At 34.1% G+C, this 23,177-nt stretch overlaps 1 protein-coding gene across 2 annotated transcripts; it reads left to right on the forward strand.

The window, feature by feature from the left end:
- The first annotated feature begins 457 nt into the window (after positions 1-457).
- LOC115993601 (non-lysosomal glucosylceramidase) lies at positions 458-15,500 on the forward strand. 2 transcript variants are annotated; one of them, XM_031117539.1, is made up of 18 exons: positions 458-1,292; positions 1,615-1,725; positions 1,858-1,914; positions 2,096-2,172; positions 2,263-2,362; positions 3,842-3,915; positions 5,381-5,481; positions 5,573-5,676; positions 6,497-6,550; positions 6,656-6,711; positions 6,800-6,838; positions 11,182-11,323; positions 11,601-11,785; positions 12,043-12,110; positions 12,369-12,441; positions 12,948-13,009; positions 13,163-14,438; positions 15,153-15,500. In XM_031117539.1, exons 1-18 carry the CDS (start codon positions 1,212-1,214, stop codon positions 15,412-15,414), a joined length of 2,922 nt encoding a protein of 973 aa, XP_030973399.1. In that variant the 5' UTR covers positions 458-1,211; the 3' UTR covers positions 15,415-15,500. The 2 variants fall into 2 exon arrangements, with proteins under 2 accessions (XP_030973399.1, XP_030973400.1); XM_031117540.1 differs by lacking the exons at positions 458-1,292; positions 1,615-1,725 and having other exon boundaries at positions 2,096-2,129; positions 2,239-2,362.
- The last annotated feature ends 7,677 nt before the right edge of the window (positions 15,501-23,177 follow it).

A 23,177-nucleotide genomic window follows, 5' to 3' on the forward strand; every position in this document is an offset into this window, starting at 1 on the left:
AATATTAATTTGTTTTTAGTAAGTTGAATTCTTAAATCCTTTCATTTAACTACAAAATACTTTACTAATTAAGGTAAATATAACTCATAAGAGTTGATATTTGAGCTAAAAAAAAGTTATTCTACTACAACTACAACAAAATTTCATACTAATGGTTTTGCATCAATTAGGTGTGTTAGTCATCATAAATTAAAATATAATAAATTAGTAAGTTTTAGTTAATTCCATTTAAAATTCTTTTATTTCAATTTATAAAAAAATACATTATTTTAAAATTCATTTCCAATAAATATAAAAATATTGTGATATTTTGTTGCTTGCTTTGAACAATCTTAAAAAAAAAAAAAAAAAAAAATCTGTTGACAATTGTTTGAAGAATCAAATCAGGCACAGAACGCCACTCGTTCATTTTAAAATGAAAAACGAAAAATAAAAAATGAAAAATGAGACCTCAGAGACAGGGAAGGAAAAGTGACCCCTCATTTTGATATAGACCGCCAGCTTTAATACAATACCTACCTTTTTGCAAACAATCTCTCACTCTCTTCTCTTTGGAAAGACACGAACAAACACAGGAGCGGAGCTAAATATTTTAGACAGAGAGAGAGAAAGAATGAGCTATAGTTTTCTTTATCTTTAGAAAAAAGGATACACAGAGAGAGAGAGAGAGTAATTGCCACCTGGCGATCTCAGTGTCGGAGTAGCAGGTGCTGAAGTAACAGACGGCGGATCCACTAGTTGCCACGCTACGCCAAACGCTTTTCAAATACTCTCTCTATCATTTACCAACCAATATCAATATCAATATCTAAACCAAACTTTATTTTATATATATATATTATTATTATTATTATTATTACTATTACTGTAGAGAAGGAGAAGTAGGAATCCCGATAAATCGGGTCCTATTTTTATTAATGCTTTCGGTGGGACTCGAATTCGGGATCGTAATTATTGGATCAAATCCAATTCCATTTCCAAATCAAAACCCTAGCTTAGCTTAGCTTAGATAAACTTTAAGGATTGCTTTGAAGCTTGTTGGATTGAAGTTTAAGATCTTTGCAGCTTTTACGCTTTGGTTGTTGTTTGGAGCTCAAGGAAGTTTAGCTTATTTAATTTTGTTTTTTTGTTTTGGGGAAGAAAATTTGGGGAACTCCATTGATTTTTTTTTGGATTCGGATTTGTGTGTATTATAGAGAGAATTAGTCGACATGGTTAGCGGGAATTTGTTTCACTGTAGAAAAAATTCATGGCCGCCCGAGGAATATATCAGCAGAACCACTTTGCAATTGGTAAGCTTCTTTGCCATTACAAAAAAAAAAAACCTTGATCTTATGTATGTTTTGAATTTTATGATCTTATATTCTCTCTTTGTTTGGTTGCTGAGAAAATGTAAGGATTGGAAGGTTTCAAATTTTTTTGGAAACGCAATATAAGAAAAATAAAAGAAATAAGTTCGCTTTTATTACTAAACAAGTTTGCTTAAACAAAATTGTTGGTTTTATCAAAGCGATTTTGTGATTTATTATTTATGTGGTTTTATCAAAATTAAGAGTTTGGTTTTAATATTCTACACTAACTAAATTTTGTTTTGTCTGCGATGCTTTTTCGCAGTTTGATTTTGATAGTGCTGCCCCTCCAGAACAAGCCTGGAGAAGGAGATTAAACAGCCATGCTAATATTCTTAAAGAATTTAGTGTCACATTTACAGAAGCAATAAAGATGGTAACAGATTGTTCTCTTTTACATTTGTTCATTGATTGAGAAAAACAGATGGAGTGCATTATGTCATCCTTTTTTTTTTTTTTTTTTTCAAGTTGTCTCCTGCTGACTGCTTTTTGAATTTTGAATCTCAAGGTTCGGTTGGGTATACGTTTGTGGTCATATATTAGGGAAGAGGCTTCTCATGGAAGGGTAATTTTCTTGTTTTCTGTAATATAGAGGCCATTCGTTTTGTGTTCTTCCACAAGTGGTGTTTATTTCACTCTCCTTATATTCAAAGTTGGATGAACTAATTAAGACATGCTTTTACATTAATTTAGAACATTAAAACATACCTCCGAGACCTGATTTTCTGCTGAAATTATGTGTGCAGAAAGCACCTATTGATCCTTTCACCCGAGAAAGTTGTAAGCCATCAGCAACTCAAGGGGTTCCGCTCGGGGGGATGGGGTATGTAGTGTATCAAGTATGATGTTTCACTTCCTTGTTCTGTAATGCCTTTGATTAATCTGACAGGATCTACTGCTATAAATATCACAGAAGTGGCAGCATATCTAGAGGTTTTAGAGGCGAGTTTAGGCAATGGCAAATTATTCCTGGTATATGTGAAGCTTCTCCTGTCATGGCCAATCAATTCTCTGTAAAGCTCTGCCTCATATACTTGCTATGTGATTTCTAATTTTCAAGACAGACATGTGCCTTTTGTGTTTTGTTTATGAGCTTCTTAAATCACCTTACCATGGTTTACGGGTGTGTTTAGAATGCAATCTTAGAGAAAAATTGCATGCTGTGAACTATCAACTTGAGTATATAACCAAAATAGTTTGGAAGTTCATAGATGGTATGAATATATAATATATTGTGATATCATGGAAATTGTTAGTCAAAGTGCTTCTGTAAAAATATGGGTACTAAAGGCTTTTGTTTGGAGTTACTGGGGTAAGTTTAATGGTTGAATGAAAAGCCTTTCGTTCCGATGTCAAAAAAAGTTTTAAGTATTTCTCTGATTCCTTAAATATGGAATTCTGAATTTGTTTTATAAAAAGTTGCAGTGATGGTTATTAGAAGTTTTTGGACCTTCCCCAAAGATTTTCCCAAAAAAATTAAATATTTCAGACTAATTGAAAATTATTTACAACTATACAACTCAATGTGAAATGTATTAGAATTCGACAACTAAATGCAAGAAGAATTACTGGAGGGTTTGGGGCTTGATTCTCACTTGAAAAACCAAGAATAAAAATATTAGCCATATACTTAATTAAATGAGAAAAAAAGATTTTTTACATAAATTTTTTAATATTTTAAGGGCTAACATATATGTAGAGGCTATGATGAATTTGCAAAAAGTTATGGAGTTTACAATTGACAGAAAGATGCTAAGCATGCATTCATAGAAACCCATGGGCCTCATAACTTCTCTCTCATTCTGAGAGGCCTCAATATTTTCTTTGAAGTCATGACATTTTAAGAGTTTTGGGGATGCCATCTTATTCTATGATTCGGAAAAGAAATTTGGAAATAGAAGATCAAGGTAGTTGCTAAAGACTAAAATATAAATGGAAATAACAATAGAACAAGAGAGAAAAAAAAGAAAGAAAATACTTCAAACTGATGAGAAACCCCAATGTATTTATATTACTTGTAAAATTTTTTTTTAAAAAAAATCCCAACTTAGCCCTCTTGTAGTGTTGAATATTCCGAAGATGGCCCTCTGAAAAAGGAAAATGAAATGGTTCTAAACTCACTTGATATGTGTAAGGCATCTGCTGAATATTGACATTAAAATATTAGGCTGATTTCTGGCTTCATCTTCCCATCTATTTTGTATCTTCTGCTTGTGCTTAATAACTCTATATATTAGTTTTGTTAATTGTCGCGTCATGTTTCATCTATGACAAATTGACAATGCACTTAGCCAGCCATGTAATGAGGAGAAGCTCTTTTGCTCTCTCATATTGTGGTGCTGCATAATTTATAGAGAATATGTGGATATTAATTTCTATGCCATGTGATCTGAGAAGCTAAAGGTTGCTTTCCAATTGTTTATAGTGGACACACATGGAGTTGGAACCATGAATTTACTTTTGTTTTTTACTTTTTTGTTGTGGTATTGCAGATTTTTATATCAAGAGATGGTGGAAACAAAAATTTTGCTTCCGTTTTGGCTCCAGGCCAACATGAGGGGCTGGGGTAAGAAAGCATCTTATGAATTTTAAATACTTGTATGGAAGAAATGATGGATTCTTATCATCTTTATGTGTAACAAGGTATTTACTTGTTATTGCGACTTTCGGTCATAGTTTATGTAAGGGCAAACCACAATTTTGGTCCCTGTACATTTGTCACAGATTCAATTTCGTCACTATAGATTTAGTTGTAATAATTTCGTCTCTATACATTTAGTTGTATCAATTTCATCCTTTGACTTTCAAAATAAGGCCCCTTAACTATTAATTGCATCATCCCTTGACTTACAAAATCAATTCAATTTTATTCGTAAAAGTTGAATTGATTTTGGAAATTGAGGGACATAACTGACACAATTAATGGTTGAAGGACAAATTGTGATGCAAGAAGCCCAGTCAATTTTATTTCCAAATTTATTATATTTTTTCCAAATTTAATTTTTGAATTTTGAACTTTCTTTTTAAATTTAAAATTAAAATTTGAATTTGATCTTAATGTTGTTAGGATTTAAAAGGATTTAATGGGATGTAATTGTGGGTTAATGTAATCCCTGAATCCTAATAAAAAGAGGCCTAGGAATAGTTTGGGACATGGCAATGGGAATTAAAAATTTAATGATTAGAGAATGTTTTTCAGTCACTGGGCGGTGATTCCAAGCATTCTTAGGTGATGAAGCCTAAGGTTTTTAGGCAAATTCTAGGCGGTGAAGCTTTGAGTTTATCCTGTTTTATCTTCTTTTCTTTTATATCTATTTTTTTTTTGCCCCTGTACTGCATCAAATTGTCACAATTAAATGTATAGGGACAAAATTGAAACTACCACCCTCTGTTAGAGGATGAAAAGTGTAGTTTGGCATTTATGTAAATTTACATGCTTCTGTTACACCTGCAACAACAAATTAAAATCACACTTGCACATCTAATGTCTTTGATTCAATTCCCCTAAGTTGAACCCATGCACAGGGTTTGTGGGTGATTTTGTGCATCCCTAGGAAATATTGGTTTTTGAGTCAAATGGGTCAGCAATAACCTAACATAATTCTTACCAAAAAAAATAATTTAGACTCATGAGTTCAGATATTATGTCAAATAGGGGGTCCATGTGCTCCTATTGGCATGAAAGGGCAGTCTTGGAACCCTCTCCTAAGCCGGAGAGTGAAATATTGTAGATGGATGTTCTGTGGTAATCTAAGTTGCCCGTGCATTGGCAGATTTCAATAACGAGTATTAATGATCGTTGACTTCTGATGGAGATGTTATTAAAAGTTATGCCTCTGCTAGAAGAATTCTGGATGATTCTTTCTTGGAGTTCAAGTCTAAGAGTGACTTTTGTGGTTATTTATTTTGTGACTCAATGTGGGAAGACTATATGATTTCATTCAGTAGTTCTTTGTCTAAGTTTGAGGTTTAAAAGTCAAAGTTAGATAGGTAGAGATTGTTCCCTTAATTTTGCATTCATGCTGTGACAGGAAAGCTGGTGATCAGGGTATATCATCATGGGGCTGGAATCTGAGTGGCCAGCATTCTACATACCATGCTCTGTTTCCTAGGGCATGGACAATATATGATGGTAACATTCCACACTGTTATTTCTGTTTACTGTATGTACATCGATTTCATCTTGGATTCATATTTTAGTTAACATACCCCTACTCTTTTAGGTGAACCGGACCCAGAGCTGAAAATATCTTGTCGACAAATATCACCCTTCATACCACATAATTATAGAGAGAGCAGTCTTCCTACTGCTGTTTTTGTTTACACGGTATGTTCAAATAACTTCTCTTGTCAGATACTGTTCAATGATATAGATCCTAGATCCCTAACCTCATATATAGGCAAGAGTTATCACTAACTTCTAGCATCTAATAGTGCAGGTGCTTGAAGTTTTAGTAATTCAATTGATCTATGTTCAGTCATTAGAAAGCATGGGCATATCATTATCTCTCAAGACATATATCTCATATAACTTTTGTCACATCAAAACAATATGTAGCTTTATCAACTAAAGAGGCTCTGTTGATAAAAAGTTTTTACTACCAACTTTAGTTTTTTGTCATTTAATAATTTGATATAGCTGGTCCTTTCCCATGTATACCTTTTGGATGGACCAATTCAATTACTGGTTTTCATTTCTTGACTTGGAAACGGTATCCATGCCATTAGTGTGGTTACTGATGTTGAGTAGCTGAATTTGCTTTAATCAGATGAGTTTTTCAAGGAGTGAAACTCATTGGAATTGATTCATGTATGCCTCAACCATAGACACCATTAATTCAAGGCTCGTTCTTATTATTTAAGTATGCAAATATGCCCTGTTTCAAAAATTCAAACTCAAATTTGCTTTGTGGAGTTCAGCATGTTGCATCTGTCTGAATGTTGTGGGCGTTAAACCTTTAAGAATTAAATTTGACTGTGTTACTCTTCTCAGCAAACTGTATAGAAACCCATCCATACATTCTGTGGTCTGATGACATTTTCTAATTATTTAAGGAATATTTCAATTTTATGCATTTTCTGATATCTAATTTTGAGATGATTTTTTATTATCTAGCTTTTGAGACTGTTACTTCTTTCTGTTGTAGTTAGTTAACACTGGCCGGGAAAGGGCTAAAGTCAGCCTTCTCTTTTCATGGGCGGTAAGATTTGTTTCTTGCTATCAAAGTTATATTACCCTTATTACAAGCAATTGAAAGATATAGCATGGGTCCTTGGTTATTCAGTCCTTGTTTCCTCTTGTGCAGAATTCAATTGGTGGAATCTCACAATTGTCAGGAGATCATGTGAATGAACCATTTATGTAAGTGCATATGCTACATTTTCTTTGTTTCCTTTATGTGACCCTTTATATTTGTATATAAATTAACTCTCTTTTTCCTTTTTGATAGTGGCGAAGATGGAGTCTCTGGTGTACTTCTTCATCACAAGCAAGTCATCAAACCTTAATAGCTATATATGATGGTTGGTTTGCATATTTTCTCTTGATGATTTCCTTGCACTTTTAGGAAAAGTGATGAAGAAGTATTTGAAAGAACACCCCCCCCTCCCCTTCTGAAAAATAAAAAAGGACATCGCTCCCACCCAAAGGAAAAATAAAAACAAGCACAAGGGAAGTCCTTAACCTTCTGTTTTAGTTTTTCAATGACAAACCATCCAAAGAGATTGAAAAACTGAAGGTAAGGAAGACAAACAATTTTTAAGCGTTTAGACTTGAGACTTCAAAGCATTTTGAAGTCACTGAAACATTTATATAACTCGTTCAGAAGAAGCTTGAAAAGGTTTTGTTTAGGTAATAAATAAATTCAAGATTAGGTAAATTATAAATGGGATGTTTGTGTCTTTGGGATTTTATAACACACTGACCTTTTGTTATCAAAACTTAGGTATAGTCAATAGTTTCTGTGCTATCATTGTTTCAGTTCATGCCAGAAAAAAAAAGGATGGTGGCCAAGGAATTTTGTTTATTTATTTATTCATTAAGTGGGGTCAGGGGTGAGTTTAAGAGGAGGAAATGGGAACTTCCTCTGATTTCTTGGAATGAAGACCAGAGTGTTAAATACTGGGGTATATATGCTGGATCTTGTTGAAAAATTCACTTGCGAGTTTGTAAGAACTGAAGTTCATACATGCCTGTTCTCTACAATACCTAATCAAGAGAAAAAAAATGTATGTATGATGGTGGGAAAACATGCACAGCCAATCTGAACCCAGGGAACCTGCAAAAATAAAGGTCAAGGAGTCCATTGGGGGGGGGTGGGGGGGGGGGTTGGTGAGCCTCCGATGATTAAGTCAATAATCAATCAGAGGGAAGGAGGAAGTAAAGTATCTCAAAGTAATTATGTTTTTTTTACCTATTGTGTGATGTAGAGCCCTTTCTTATAATACTTGAAGGAGACCCCTCATTGGCTGCCACATTAGGTGTCTTCCTTTAATTTATCCACTAATTAAGCATAACCCTCATAGGATGGAATTCTACTTTCAGCAGGATCCTACTAGATCCGTTATTTCCTAACCATGGTGATTTTTGGTATATCAATTGCCCCCTATTCCCAACCCAGACTGGTTCAGCTCTGGTCTGGCATTGGGAATTTAATCAGCTCAAAGAGCTAGGCCAAGTTAAGGTGTTGAAAGGTACCTCAGTGCTGAAGAGTACTAAGGCCTTGAAGAGCGGGCTGAGCTAAGGTGCTGAAGCAGTAATTTGGCATCCCAGTAGATCTGTTATTCCCTAACTTGGGTGATTTTTGGTGTATCAATATATATAGATAAAGAACATGAGGACTGCAGCCATGGTCTCTATAATTGAAATATGAAGGGAAAATAACATAAACAGTGTGTTAGAATATAGGACAAGTAAATAAATTCTTCATTTTCTATTAACTTAAGTTTTTGGGATAATGGTAATTTTTCAGGGTGAAAAATAGATATTATATTAACAACCTAATTCAGATTCATGCAAGCATTTTAAGACATCAGAGATGAATCAGCATAATTAGAAAATATGTGTTTATTAAATTATGATACCTAGCGTGAGACTTACTGAATGAAAAGGCATTTTACCATAAAACAAAGCAGGGGATTGAGGTCTGTGAATTAGGCAGATGTGTACTAGCGTGAGCCTTACTGAATGAAAAGGCATTTTACCATAAAACAAAGCAGGGGATTGAAGTCTGTGAATTAGGCAGATTTGTATTTTACTGTGCCTTTCTCATGGAACAAACCTGATCGAATTGTGGCTTAATATATTTTGCCACTTTGGTGTCCTAGATACTCTTTTCTCTGAAGCAAATCACAAAGTGATTGTTACCTAAAATTTTGTTCACACCTCTCTAAAAGCGATCACAAATTCAAGGCATATGCTAATACTTCATTCTTGGTTCAGTTGCCTTTAACACTGTTTTCCGTCTCAAACATGATTTCTTGAACAGGGTATGGCATTTCAGACATGTATTTTTTGTGATATTGGATGTGTGGAATAAATGTTGATCTGTATGTAAAGTATTTTGATATGTGTAATGTTACAGACACAAACTATTTTATAACTTTTTTACAAACTGCTGATGTGGCTTTAGTATTTTCCAAATAGTTATTGCAAGTAAAAATGTGATGTTAGTGATGGGCCTATATTAGAGCTAGCAAGAATTTGCCACATTAGGAGTTTGTAAAAAAGTTATAAAATAGTTTGTGTCTGTAGTATTACACATATCAAAATACTGTGGCTTTAGTATTTTCCAAATAGTTATTGCAAGTAAAAATGTGATGTTAGTGATGGCTCCATATTAGAACTAGTAAGAATTTGTCACATTAGGAGTTTGTAAAAATGTTGTAAAATAGTTTGTGTCTGTAGTATTATTCTTTTGATATATTTAGCAATTTTGGTAGACATTTGTTGGAGTAATCAATTAAAATTAAAATTTCAAAATGTAAGAAATGTGAATTAGTTGATCATATATGGTGATATCAACAATACTAACCTAGTCTCATGGAAGTAGTTTGTTTTGAATGTAAAAAAATATCGACCTTAAATATCTTTAGAGTGGAAAGGGTTAAAGAGCGAGCGTGAGTGAGATATTTTCTTGGAAAGTTACACGTATATAGTGGGTTTGAACCCATGTCTTCACCCTCCACCTACACTTGTGAGAGTTGGAAGTGCCATTTGAGCCAGGGCTAATTAGCTTCTGCCCTCCTATTGTTCTTATTATTTTCTTTTTGCTAATGTTAGAAGCTTGCATCAAGGATCAATACTAAGTCCATGTCTCTTTGCACTAGTGATGGATGAGCTCACTAAATCGATCCAAGAGGAAGTGCTTTGGTGTATGCTTTTTGTAGATGATATAGTTTTAGTAGATGAAACTAGAAGTATAGTTAATGGCAGGTTAGAAATTTGGTGAGACACTTTAGAATCTAAAGGTTTTCGATTAAGTAGGGTTAAGACAAAGTACATGGGATGTATATTTAGTAAAAGTAGAAACATAATTAAAGGAGTAGTAAGACTTGATGGTCAAGAGATGCTAAAGAGCGACAATTTTCAATATCTTTGGTCAATATAATTCATAAAGATGGAGATATTGAAGAGAATGTGAATCATAGGATACGAGCAAAGTGGATGAAGTGGAGAAGTATATCAAGAGTGTTGTGCTATCGTAGGATACCTCATAAGTTAAAGGAAATATTTTGTAAGATATGACCAGCTCTATGGTACCAAATATTAGGCTGTTACGGAGCATCATATTATTAAAATGGGTGTAGCTGAAATGAGAGTGCTAAGATGGATAAGTGGAAATATAAGGAAAGATAAGATTTGAAATGAGGAAATTTGCTTAAAGATAGTGGTAGCCCCTATTGATGAAAAGATAAGGGAGAGTCACTTAAGATGGTGAGGTCATGTTCAAAGGATAACAACTAATGCACTAGCAAAAAAGAGTAAGTTGATCCAAGTTGAGAGAACTAAAAAGGTAGAAAAAGAACAAAACTCACATTAGTAGAAATAATAAAAAAGAGCATGTCAATTAAGGGAGTAACAGAGAGTATGACTTTAGATAGAGTAGAATGGAGAAAAAAAATACCTGACTCTAACTAATTTGTCGAGGATCCATAACTGACCCCAAAATTTTGGCACTAAGGCTTTGTTGTTGTTGTTGCTGTGATGTTGGAAACTCAAAGCCTCCTGCACTGTTTATACAATACAATATAAATCCATATTTATTTGTATTACTTCTACTTAACTACTCCATTATGTAAAATAGTCTCTCAAAATTCACAATTTTTAAGATAAAGTAACTAGCATATTGCCTGTGAGTTTTAATTAGAAGAGGGTAAAAAAGAAAAGAGAATAGAAAACTGAAGGAAAAAACTAAAACATGCCTTAAACTTGGCTGTTAGTAGTGTTGACTGTAATGTGCATTTAAAAAGGATTCATGGTGCCATCTAGGAAATGGGCATATTGGATGGTTGGAAATGGATCAAGGAGGTTGTTTTATTCCTTATTTAAAAAAATATATTTTTAATGTTTTTCATTTCTGGTTTTTAGTTCTTACTCAAAAAATGTTTCATTTTGCATGTCTGTAGACGTATTTTCACTTATGTCTATTTTTCAAAATTTTCTTTCTGCTCATTCAGTACACCTGAGGAAAAACTTTATTCAGGTGGAAGATTTGGAAGTTAGTTTCTTTCCAGTCATTCATAACTGAGTAGTCTTTTCACTTTTTCTAATGAAATTTTGAAGAAACTGACTGGATCTTAGTTGTTTCTAAGGATTATGTAAATGTTGCAGGACCGCAAAAGGGAACCCTCCTGTTACTTTTGCAATAGCTGCATGTGAAACTCAGAACGTAAGTGTGACTGTTCTTCCATGTTTTGGGCTGTCTGAAGGAAGTCGCGTTACGGCAAAGGACATGTGGGGTAGAATGGTTAAGGTAATTATTTCTCCTTTTTTAGGTTGCTCTCTTCTTTTTGCCTTCTATGGCAAGCAGTCACCTATAGTCTGGAGAAATTTAGCTGTTTAAAGCTTCAAACTGGATATTTAGTGGCCACACTTCACTAATTTTGAATTTTGTATGTGTAGAGCTTCTGAGTTTGTAAGTTTGTGTAAATTACAGTGCCATTCCAATTTTGCAAGTTTGCAATCAAGTATTGACAATAAGACTTTGTTCCTGACCATAATTAGCTCTAATTCTTTGACTGTATCTCTAGGATGGGCAATTTGATCGAGAGAACTTCAATTCTGGACCAAGCATTCCCTCTTCGCCTGGAGAGACAGCCTGCGCTGCAGTTTCTGCCTCTGCATGGGTGGAACCTCATGGGAAGTGCACTGTTGCCTTTGCTCTTGCATGGTCATCTCCAAAAGTAAAATTTTTGAAGGGCAGCTCATACCATAGGTAGATTTATGCTCTCCTTTTTCTTGTCCATATGTGCATGATTGAGCATTTAATAAGTTACAAAAACCAAGCATGTTTGAAATCCTTGATAGCTTAAAATCAAGAATTTTGGACTTTGTTCTCCGTTACACTCGGTATCATGATTGAAAATTGTGCCATTGCTTGTTTATTTGACAATGTGTGTCATGGTAGTTGTTTCCTAAGCTTATTTTTTTTCTTTTATTGTGTTGTTTTTTATTTTCTTTTTTTGGTTGCAGGAGGTACACAAAATTTTATGGCACATCTGAAAGGGCCGCCCAGGACTTGGTGCATGATGCTCTAACTAGTATGTATTTTTTGGTTGCATCTTTTCTTTCTTTCTTCTTTCTTATTTTATTTTTATGTCAAGGTCAGTGTTCCAAATACTTGGACATGAAGTGCTGTGTAGTTTATTTCTATATACTAAGCTTCTGGAATGTTGTAGTTTGTAATTATTGTTTTTTGTTTTCCTTTTTATAAGCTTCAAAATGGCTGTATGTTTTAGCAGTTCCAAGTTATGTATTGCATGTCATAACAGTATATATTTTTTTGAAATCTTGAACAGATTATAAGCGGTGGGAAGAGGATATAGAGATTTGGCAAAATCCTATCCTGAATGATCCAAGGCTACCAGAGTGGTAATACACTAATACTTAGTTAAACTATTATCATTTCCTACAAAATGGTTCGCTTGGTCTAATTAAATTTGTGAAAGGCTTAACTAGGCCTTTCCGGAGAAGCTCTTTTAATGTCTTAGATGTTGGACTTTCAAATCTTTAAAAGTTTTGCAGAATTCATGACTTCATTGCTGACATCATACTGAAAGGCTTGCCTTATGTATGTGTTTCGTTCCTCACATTTATATGCACATTGAAAAACTTGTGTGGCTTGGCTATGACTCTATGGGGAAACCCTTCATGGTGCATCCTAATCACCCTTGGCATCAAGCCTGTTCTAAATATCCCAGTTGTTCACATTCATCAGTACCATTGGGTTAAGCTTTTATGGCTAACAAAATCTTATATTCCAGTGATTAGCTAAAGTGACTGATTTTGGCACCTATGCTATTTTTTTTGCTATATATATATATTATAAATATTTGTCTTTCATGTTAGGTATATAATGCTACGTACAATATTTGCAGGTATAAGTTCACATTATTTAATGAGCTGTACTTCCTTGTTGCTGGCGGAACAGTTTGGATTGGTACTCATCTATGCTATTATTTTACGTCTTGATATTTTATGAGTAAAAACTGGTTTCCAAGGAAGGATTATATTGCCAGTATCATTTTCTTCTGGTTTCACTTGTCATAAATGTGAGAAATAACATTAAGACTGATTTGATCTTTTTGTGCAGATTCTGAATCATCAACTTCAAACATGAGAAATGATCAGCATCAATTGGTAGAAGTGGAAAACACAGAAGTCAAAGTGACTGATGCCAAGGGGGATGGCAGACAAGATGCAGTTATTGAGCATACTACAGATAGTTCAGGAGTGAAAGACAAAGATGAAGCAGCGATTGCAAATTGTTCCAGCAAAAATGAGTCTGTGGTTGCTCTGAAAAAGAGATACTCCAACTGCTCTTTGCATCCCTTCAAAATGCTGGACCCGCAAAATGAAAATGATGATGTTGGAAGGTTTTTGTACTTGGAAGGAGTGGAATACATCATGTGGTGCACATATGATGTGCACTTCTATGCTTCATTTGCACTTCTTGAGCTGTTTCCCAAGATTGAACTCAATATACAGCGTGATTTTGCGAAAGCTGTCTTATCTGAGGATGGAAGAAAAGTAAAGTTTCTGGCAGAGGGAAATTGTGGAATTCGTAAGGTTAGAGGAGCTGTTCCACATGATCTGGGAACACATGATCCGTGGAATGAGATGAATGCATATAATATTCATGATACAAGCAAATGGAAGGATCTGAATCCGAAGTTTGTGCTTCAGGTGTATAGAGACTTTGCTGCAACAGGGGATATGTCATTTGGAGTTGATGTTTGGCCTGCTGTTCGTACTGCCATGGAATACATGGAACAGTTTGATAAGGACAATGATGGTCTCATTGAGAATGATGGGTTCCCTGATCAAACATATGATGCTTGGACAGTTCATGGTGTGAGTGCTTACTGTGGATGCTTGTGGCTTTCCGCACTCCAAGCTGCAGCTGCAATGGCCTTTGAACTCGGGGACCGAAGTTTTGCTGAAAAGTGCAAGAGAAACTTTTTGAGGGCCAAACAATCATTTGAGGAAAAATTATGGAATGGTTCTTATTTTAACTATGATAGTGGGTCAAGTAGCAATAGTAAATCTATACAAGCTGATCAACTGGCAGGGCAATGGTATACAGCATCCTCAGGCTTGCCTTCACTCTTTGATGATTTCAAAATCAAAAGTGCTCTCATGAAAATCTATGATTACAATGTAATGAAAGTTAAAGGAGGCAGAATGGGTGCTGTAAATGGGATGCATCCCAATGGTAAGGTGGACGAGTCTTGCATGCAGTCACGTGAAATATGGTCTGGTGTCACCTATGGTGTGGCAGCTACAATGATCCTAGCTGGAATGGAGGAGGAGGCCTTTACAACTGCTGAAGGTATTTTTATTGCAGGATGGTCAGAAGAAGGATACGGGTAAGTTCCATGCATATGCATTAATCATTTATAATGTTGATTTGACACTCAGTTTAAAACCCTAATCAAATATATTAATATTTTCATTGGTCACTATAGGAATGATACAAGTCACAATAACTGATCAATTTAATGGGATCCAAAATATTTAAAACTGTGGTGTGTTACCGACATACCATAGCTAGAGATGGATATTTTTTTGGTAGCTGTGTATATCTTACAATGCAGTGCAGCAATCAGTTCTTTAATGCCAACTTTAGGACTGTTTTGGAACTTTTTTGAATTAGGTCAGCCTTGGTCCTCAAATAATGACTAGCCCATTGTATGTGAAAACCCAGTCTTATGTTTGCTTAGAAATTGATCATCCAATGCTTGACATGAGAAACTGAAACAAATTTTTGTGACGTAGTCAAAGCCCAACCTGGTTAAACTATACTTAGCTGAATGTCTAGTGTACTTTTCCAAACAGCCGTTTGAAATTCTCACATAATTAAATGCTACCTGTCTACATTACCATTTAGAGCAGTTATCAATGACAATAGTGGGCGGGGTAAGGAGGCAGTATAAGATTTGGTTTGATGGTAAAGAATGTGTTTGTCAGAGTTAATTATGGTACTACCTGGTAAAGACAAATTGGAATTACAAGGGAGTATCTTATCTTCTATCATATGTATATTTTTATTTAATTTGACATTCACTTTTTGCCAAATACAGATATTGGTTCCAGACTCCAGAGGGATGGACAATTGATGGGCACTTCCGATCTCTTATATACATGAGGCCACTCTCAATTTGGGGTATGCAATATGCGTTATCACTGCCCAAGGCAATTCTTGAGGCCCCGAAGATCAATGTAATGGACAGAATTGACATATCTCCTGGTAGTGGAAAATCCTCTCATAACGAAACAGGTGTTAGAAAGATAGCAAAGAAAGCAAGTTGCCTTGGAAATTCTGTGTTTCACTGTGCTTGCTAATTGTAGCATGTAAGTTCCATCATCAATGTAAAGAATTGTTTATTAAATCTTTTCTTTTTATTTATAATTTTAATTGCTTCCTCAAACCCGAGGGCAGTAGTAGAGGTACACTGGATGAGGTTTTGAGAAGGAGAGGGGGGGGGGGGGGTGTTCCTTTTAGAAAATGGCAATTCACATAGATGATATACATAGGTCTTTCCTTTTATTTATTTTTATTTTATAGTCAATAGGGAAGTCTTAGTCATTTAAACAATCCTGTGCTACTAATCTTTTGAAGATCCGGTGTCTTGTAGCGGTATAGGCTGAATAGTGAATACTGAAATTTAGGTATTTACAATCAGAAACTAAAGCAGAATGATCAATGAAGATAAAGCAGCCGTATTGTGAGGTATATCCAGTATGCAATCCATGTGTGCATATGAAATTTTGGGATATTATCATTAGCAGGAGTCCCTTCCAGCCTTGTGGCTCAGAGGTTAGCCCTGTTCTGTCCATGGAACAACTTGGACTTGAATTCCTCTATCCCACCTGTAGTAAAGAAATAAAAAGAAAAATTACATTTTAAATTCTGTCATTTTAAGGTTTTACAAATTAAATTCTAGTGTTTCAACAAGTAACAAATTAAACCCCCAATCCATTTATTTATTTATGGGTCCTGTTAATGGTTGTTTTTAGGGCATTTATTAATGAACAATTTTTAACAAGTTTTGATATTATCTTTATGGAAAATATAAAATAAAAATAAAAAACTATAAAAACATTTTTGTTGCTTTTTTAAGGAAAAAAAAATTTCTAAAAAAATTCCCCATATTTATTTCTAAATAACTCTGGTCCATTTAAGCATAATAACATTGTGTTTGGGGTTTAAAATGGACCAAGAGTTTAATTTTCTCCCACCATAGAGGAATTATAAATATTTTCGGCTGGTTTGCATTCTGGAGTAGAAATAATTTTCAACTCAAATGCCATGTTTGTTCAACCCGAGGGTCAAGAAAAGTTGGCAACAAAAACTAGTAAAATCAGGTTAGGTTTGCTCTTTTCATCAACTGGTCATGCGTAAATGTTCATAAAAATTGATTCATCAGAGAATATATAAGGGATGACATTCGTTGGTTAAATACAGAAAATATGCACACCAAAAAATGAAAAAAAACAGGTTTTTTATATTTTTCTTATGCATGGTCGAAGCTCTACTAGATTTCCACTACAAAAATAACATGAAACCTTCTACTGAATTTCACACCGAGATCTCACAATCGAGAGTAAAAGCTTAAATATATTATGATCTATCACCACGAGATGATGGACTGCATTACTCTTGTTGAGTTTCAAGAATAATTAGATCTTGATATCGTTGCTCTCCCGTATTCTATTGTTAGCTCACCGGAATTTTCTTTTAGAGTTTCAACCTATGCGTCTGCTGTTAATGATAGTTCTTTATCATCAAATTAAGACACCAATAAGTTTTTGGTGTAGGCGGAAATTGAACCCTAAATCTATTATTTAATCATAAGAGATTTTACTAGTTGAGCTAACTGGAACCTCACAGCTCTTAAAACTCTATAGGGGTGAACAAAACCGTAATGTGACAAACATTACAACAACATTACCATAATGTTAATATTATGATGTTTGGTTCATTTAAGCATTCTTAAAAAATGATAAAGAAGATATCAAACCAACTTGAAAATAATTGATGAAAATCACTAACTTATGACAAATCAAAATATATAAATTCTAAATTTTTTTAGGGTCATGTTAATGAGTGCCTTTATAGCAATTGTTAATAAACTATATTAGGAAAGTTTTGACAACACTTTTATAGAAAATATAAAAAGCTGTCAACAAAATTAATTACTTTATCATTTTCCCATAAAATATTTTTAATAATAGCTCATAAACCAATGCTTTTAGGGCATTCTCTAATATTTCCCATTTTTTATTATGAAATTTGTTAAACACTAATTGATGAGTCCAAAAAATTTATTAAGGTCGACCATTAATATGGACGACCTTACATCATTAGTAGACCATCATGGAAAAATATGTAACCGCTCAAGTGCATTCAACACATTAATGACGACCGTTACTCATCAACCTTAATCTCCCATTAAGATAGAGACAATTACACACATGGAAATAATTACTTGCAATTGTGTACATGAAGACATTTATGAGCACAACAACTACCCAAGCTACCTATAAAAGGGGATAATCTGTCCATTTGTTGAGGAACGTCAAAAAGACTACAAAATGCTATTTATATACAAAATATATGGGCGGATACTGACTCAAGTATCAGAGACTCCCCCATCGGGGCTCGCCTCAGTAGTCTCTTTGACCAGCTTTATTTCTCTTGTAGATCTCAGAAGCTTGTCAAAAGCTCTAGATTAGACGAGTGACCCAATTGACGATTTTTGGTTTCATCAGTTTGGTGACGTCTGTGGGGATCTTAACTAGTCATCTAGCTCTTCTTGCAACTAAAGGGTCTCTTAGTCCAAAATTTCAAGATCTTCTCCATGAAACCCCTTTTATCGTTCTCTTTTAGGGGTTGTTATTTTTCCTTACGCGGGAAGAAATTTAAGAAATAAGGATTATAAAGAATCCAACAAAGGTTGAGGAGAATTGCCAATTTGAGCGGCAGTAACCTTAGCCACAGTGTTCCCTAAAAAAGGTTAAAATCGAAGTTTTAAGTCCAAGGGAAGGAAACGCAAAGTACATACCAAGAGATAAGAGAAAAGAAATGGCCAAAAATGCCTTTCATGCAAGGTCATTTCTCTAGTTGTCGTTGAGAAGCGATTGTGCCTTTCAAGTTCAAACGGCGACAAATCCCCTTAGTCGCCGTCAAGAAGCAAGTGCCCCATCAAGGGGAGCACTAGATGACCTTCGTCCAATGGATGACCTTCGTACTTGAGGACAAAATATAGCACTTTTCATCACCAAATTTCTAGAAGCAACCTGGACAAATCACAACAGCGTGACCCAATTCTTGGGTCTTCAGGTCAGATGAGTTATTTTCATCTCATTATTTGCAAACAGAATTTAAATTTATTTCATGCTACACTACTCTTAAAAGACACATGTGGGTTAAGGAAATAAGAAATAACAAAATAAATTACTATAACACTTTTCCATCCTTGAATGCAAAACGTTAGACAATAATTATAATTCCCAAGTTCCACGTTAAGCATTGATGGAAAATGTCATATGGTAATCAATTTGAGATATAAAGTCTAGAAATATTTCAAGAAAAAATATACTAGCTTTAAAATAGCATTGATTGATGAATTTAAAATTCCAATTTTGGGTGTTAAAGTCTGATTTGAACAGCTATACAACTGTGAGGCTTTATAGTTACAGCCTACACACGTTCAAAAATTAAAGGGATTTGTTACTGGAAAATTTTATGGCCTTGATAAATTATGACTTTTTATATCACTACTTTTTTTTCCTAATGCATCTTGATAAGATTGCAAATAAGGAAGTCAAATATTATTGCGCAAGATAATGTATCACAACTTTCAACATTTAAGAAAAACGGAGTCGAAACTTTTTGTTATCTTACCAAAGTTATATCATAATTTTAGACATTAAAGAGGCTAAGGTCAAATTTTACTGTCTTACCAAATTTAGAAATGCTAAATTTGGATATAAGTGAAAGTTCAATAAGCCCGGCCAAACCTACTGATTAGAGTTACATAGCTGGAAGCTAAGAAATGAGAATAATGAAAATTCTGATTTTTTGCTACGCATGTTTTTTGTGAAAACTATCATGTTAAGCTTAAAAAATCCAAAATAAAGAAAGCTCTGGAGATAAAATACAAGGATGGCGTATTCGGCCTTGCAAAAATAATAATTTTCAAAGTGAATGCAAGGTGGGTCTAACTTAGGCTGTCAACCTTAGATGGTCTTTGAGACTTGGAGCATGAAAATTGTTCCATTTATACACAAATCCACCACATGGTTTCATGAAAACTTTAGTGGTCTCTATATGTTTGAGCATCATACTTTCACAAATTGAGCCATTATTTTAGTGCTTAGTATGAATTAAATTACATTTTCTTTATGTTATGCACATACATATTTGTGTTATACAAACACGCTAAGGTATACTATGCTAAAGACTATGTTATGGATGCATCAACCGCCTATTAGCTACAACAAATTTTACACATTTGTAGTTATTAATATTTGTGAATTTCTTACTTGACAATGCTGCTCCAAATCTAACACTTTGTGCAGTAAAAGTACTAGACTATTCACTAGTGTAACTAGACTAGTTTGAATGTACCTATATTCTTAAGCCTATAAGCTTTAGAATGAGAACTTGTCAAAAAGAAATAGCCAAGGAAGAGATCAAAAACACCTAAGTGGAAAAGGGGAATACAACCAAAGGTTGTGAAAATTCCTTTGACATCAAAAATGGCGAGTCAAGCTCGTTGAAAAGAAATTAGCTTAGATGGGTACCAAAAGTACCACACACATATCTAAATCACTCGCCATGTGAGCAAATTGGTTCCAAGCCAAGCATGCTTGTTCTAGGGTCCTTGCAAAGGTGGACTTGGATATTCAATTTATAGAAAAAGCCCTCAAGGCAAAGAGGTTCAATCCATGAAAGGCCATTCCTCTAGTCGTCAACAAACAAGAACTGCACCTTTCATGTTTGACGGGGGGCAACAATGTGGCCTAGTTCTTGCACCTACAAAAAAAGCAAAAATGATCTAGGCCTCAAACATGTTAAGCCTACCAAAAGAGATCTAAAAAGAGAGAGAGCCCATCAAGAAGACAACAACAATGAAAAAAATCAAGGTATGTACAAAATAGTATCGAGATTTAAGGTCTTTTATCAAGGTAACTCATTTCTTTCTTTCTTTATTAGAACTAAATACATATCAAGCTTGCATGATTATTTACAAATATGTAGAACATGTTGAAAATAATGCTATAAAATTGTTACAATTATCACAGCTAATATGGCTATATTATTGGTAGCATATGTTTCATTATTATGAATATGAGAAGATCGATTGAGTCTCTTAAACTTGAAATGCTAAATAATTATGTTCACAATATAGTCATGAGTTTAAAATCTTCTCAGTTCACATAAAAAAAGCTTAGTTTTTGGGTTCATAGAAGCGGTCTTGTGGCAACTCTCCCTTCTCCAAAGAAGAGGCACAATAGATTTGGAAGCCAATTCGAATCATCTTGACGAAATTTGGCCAAAATTTTGTCATGCTACCGTGGGTCGGTGATCTTGGATATGGTTCATTTTGTCGAGGACTTGAACTAGTGCTTATTGATTCAGCCAAAAAGAACCTTGGTTTAGAAGAGGAATCAAGAACAAAGGTAAATTCACTCAAAGAAAAAGTCAAGGATACAAACAAAAGGCCATGGATGTAGTCCACATGGCTCATCCCACTGTTCTGCCCATTACCATTTCCACTTAGGTATGTCTAACCGCTTGACTCTTTCTGTAGTGGTTTTCTACTTGATAAAATGACGTTTTGTCCTATATCTTAAAGTCCTTAGGACATAAAAGAAAAAGGGAAACGGTCAGGAGTTATAATCATCAACTTGTTCTCAACCAAAAGAGAGAACCAAATTCTATATGCACACTTCGGTGATGCAAAAGGTAGCACATTTATTTATTTCTTTTATTTGTGTGCACCTAATTAGAAATGCGAATGATTATCTTATTAAAATCGAGTACAAACCAATCTTGCATAAATAATCAATAAATAAAAAAGGTATATAGTTTTTGGGTTTGCAAAATTCGTGAAATTTTCAGAAAACCCATTAAATGCATAAAGCACAACAATTGTGATGAATGTTATACCTGAATATTTAAGATTATCAATATTCTTGGAATAATGACGATTAGAATTAATTGTCAAAAAGTCTTGTTTTGAATGAATTAAATGGGAAGCAACAAAAGGAAACGTATTATAGTATGTTAATTATTCTCTTGATAATGTTTATGCACTATGATTAGCAACTGTGTAACTCTTACCCCCTAGTATTTACAACTAACTATTCGCATGAAATATTATAGTCACAAAGCTTATTTTTGTAAATGTCTTAAGGTATCATGCAAAATGTATGTACTACTAGACGAATTACAAAAGAGGTAATGCTATAGGATTACAAGAGAATATTAGGTCCAATCAAAATATTAGCACAATAAGAAAAATATCCAACTAGGTCATTGGTAGCTCATTATTCATGTATGAATTGTTCTGAAATTCTTGTTTAAACAAATTTGGTAAGCGCATGTACTACTTACTGTAGAAGCATGACCTCAAGAAGGTCCAACATGGTCTCAAGGAGGCCTAAAGCTACAAAATTTCCAAAAAAGCTACAAGACCGATCTGCATGATTGTTAGTCCACTTAAGAAGTAATCGTCCCAAAAATTTAATGATAAATTCTTCGTGCAAGAGTAAAATCGTTCAACGGTAAATTCTTTGTGCAAGAATTAAATCGTCCAAAGAAATTATGATAAAATTTTTCATATAAGAATAAAATCATTTAATGATAAATTCTTCATGCAAGAGTAAAATCGTTCAATGATAAATTCTTCATGCAAGAGTATAAGTGTTCAAACAATAAATTCTTCATGCAAGAGTAAAATCATTCAACGGTAAATTCTTTGTGCAAGAATTAAATCGTCCAAAGTAATAATGATAAAATTCTTCATCCAAGAGTAAAATCATTTAACGATAAACTCCTAATGCAAGAGTAAAATTGTTTAACGGTAAATTCTTTGGGCAAGAATTAAATCCTCCAAAGCAATAGCGATAAAATTCTTCATATAAGAATAAAATCATTTAACGATAAAATCTTCATGCAAGAGTAAAATCAGTCAACGATAAAATTCTTCATACAAGAATAATATCATAATTCAACGGTAAATTCTTTGTGCAAGAATTAAATCGTCCAAAGCAATAATAATAAAATTCGTCATACAAGAATGATATCATTCAATGATACATTCTTCATGCAAGAATTAAATCGTCCAAAGCAACAAAGATAAAATTCTACATACAAGAATAAAATCATTCAAGATAAATTCTTCATACAAAAATAAAATTGTACAAATAGCAATGATAAATTCTTCACGCAAGAATAAAATCATTTAAAGCAATAAAACCTTTTATACATGGATAAGTCAAAACTAAAAAGTTACTTATTCAAACAAAAGACAAAGTCCCAATCAAAGGCGAAATGCCCACTAAAGGCGATCCAAATAGTTGCCAAGGAAATAATTCCGATGGCAAGAGATCGTCCAAAGAAATAATCGATCCAAGTGATCGCCATCTTTAGTACAAGGCGATCCAGATGGTTGCCAAGGAAATAATTTTGATGGCAAGGGATTGTCCAAAGAAATAATCGATCCAAGTAATTCATCTTCAATAGGGTGCATCCAGAATAATTGTCCAAAGAAATCACCTTGCTCTTCAGCAGTGATCAACAATGGTCGTCCAAAGAAATTAGCTTTTGCTTCAGCAGTGATCACAAATGGCCGTCCAAAGAAATCACCTTGCTCTTCAGTAGTGATCAAAAATGGTTGTCCAAAAAAAAAAAAAAATAGCTTACTCACAAGATCAAGCAATGATCTTTCGAACATCCAAAAAGACCTTCAAAAGGCAGACACTAAGAAGTCTAAAACTAAACAAGTCAAGAAAATTCCCTAAGTCTGACCAACACAAAATCAGACTTGGGAATGGAGGGGCAACTGATGAGTCCAGAAAAATCATTAAGGTCG

This window comes from Quercus lobata, chromosome 6, assembly GCF_001633185.2.
Source record: "Quercus lobata isolate SW786 chromosome 6, ValleyOak3.0 Primary Assembly, whole genome shotgun sequence".
NCBI lineage: Eukaryota > Viridiplantae > Streptophyta > Magnoliopsida > Fagales > Fagaceae > Quercus > Quercus lobata.

Coding starts and splice junctions, on each gene's coding strand:
- LOC115993601 (XM_031117539.1), top strand. CDS start 1,212: ATGGTTAGCGGGAATTTGTTTCACTGTAGAAAAAATTCATGGCCGCCC. Junction 5,677..6,496: donor CTGCTGTTTTTGTTTACACG/GTATGTTCAAAT, acceptor TTTCTGTTGTAG/TTAGTTAACACTGGCCGGGA. Junction 11,786..12,042: donor AAGGGCAGCTCATACCATAG/GTAGATTTATGC, acceptor TTTTGGTTGCAG/GAGGTACACAAAATTTTATG.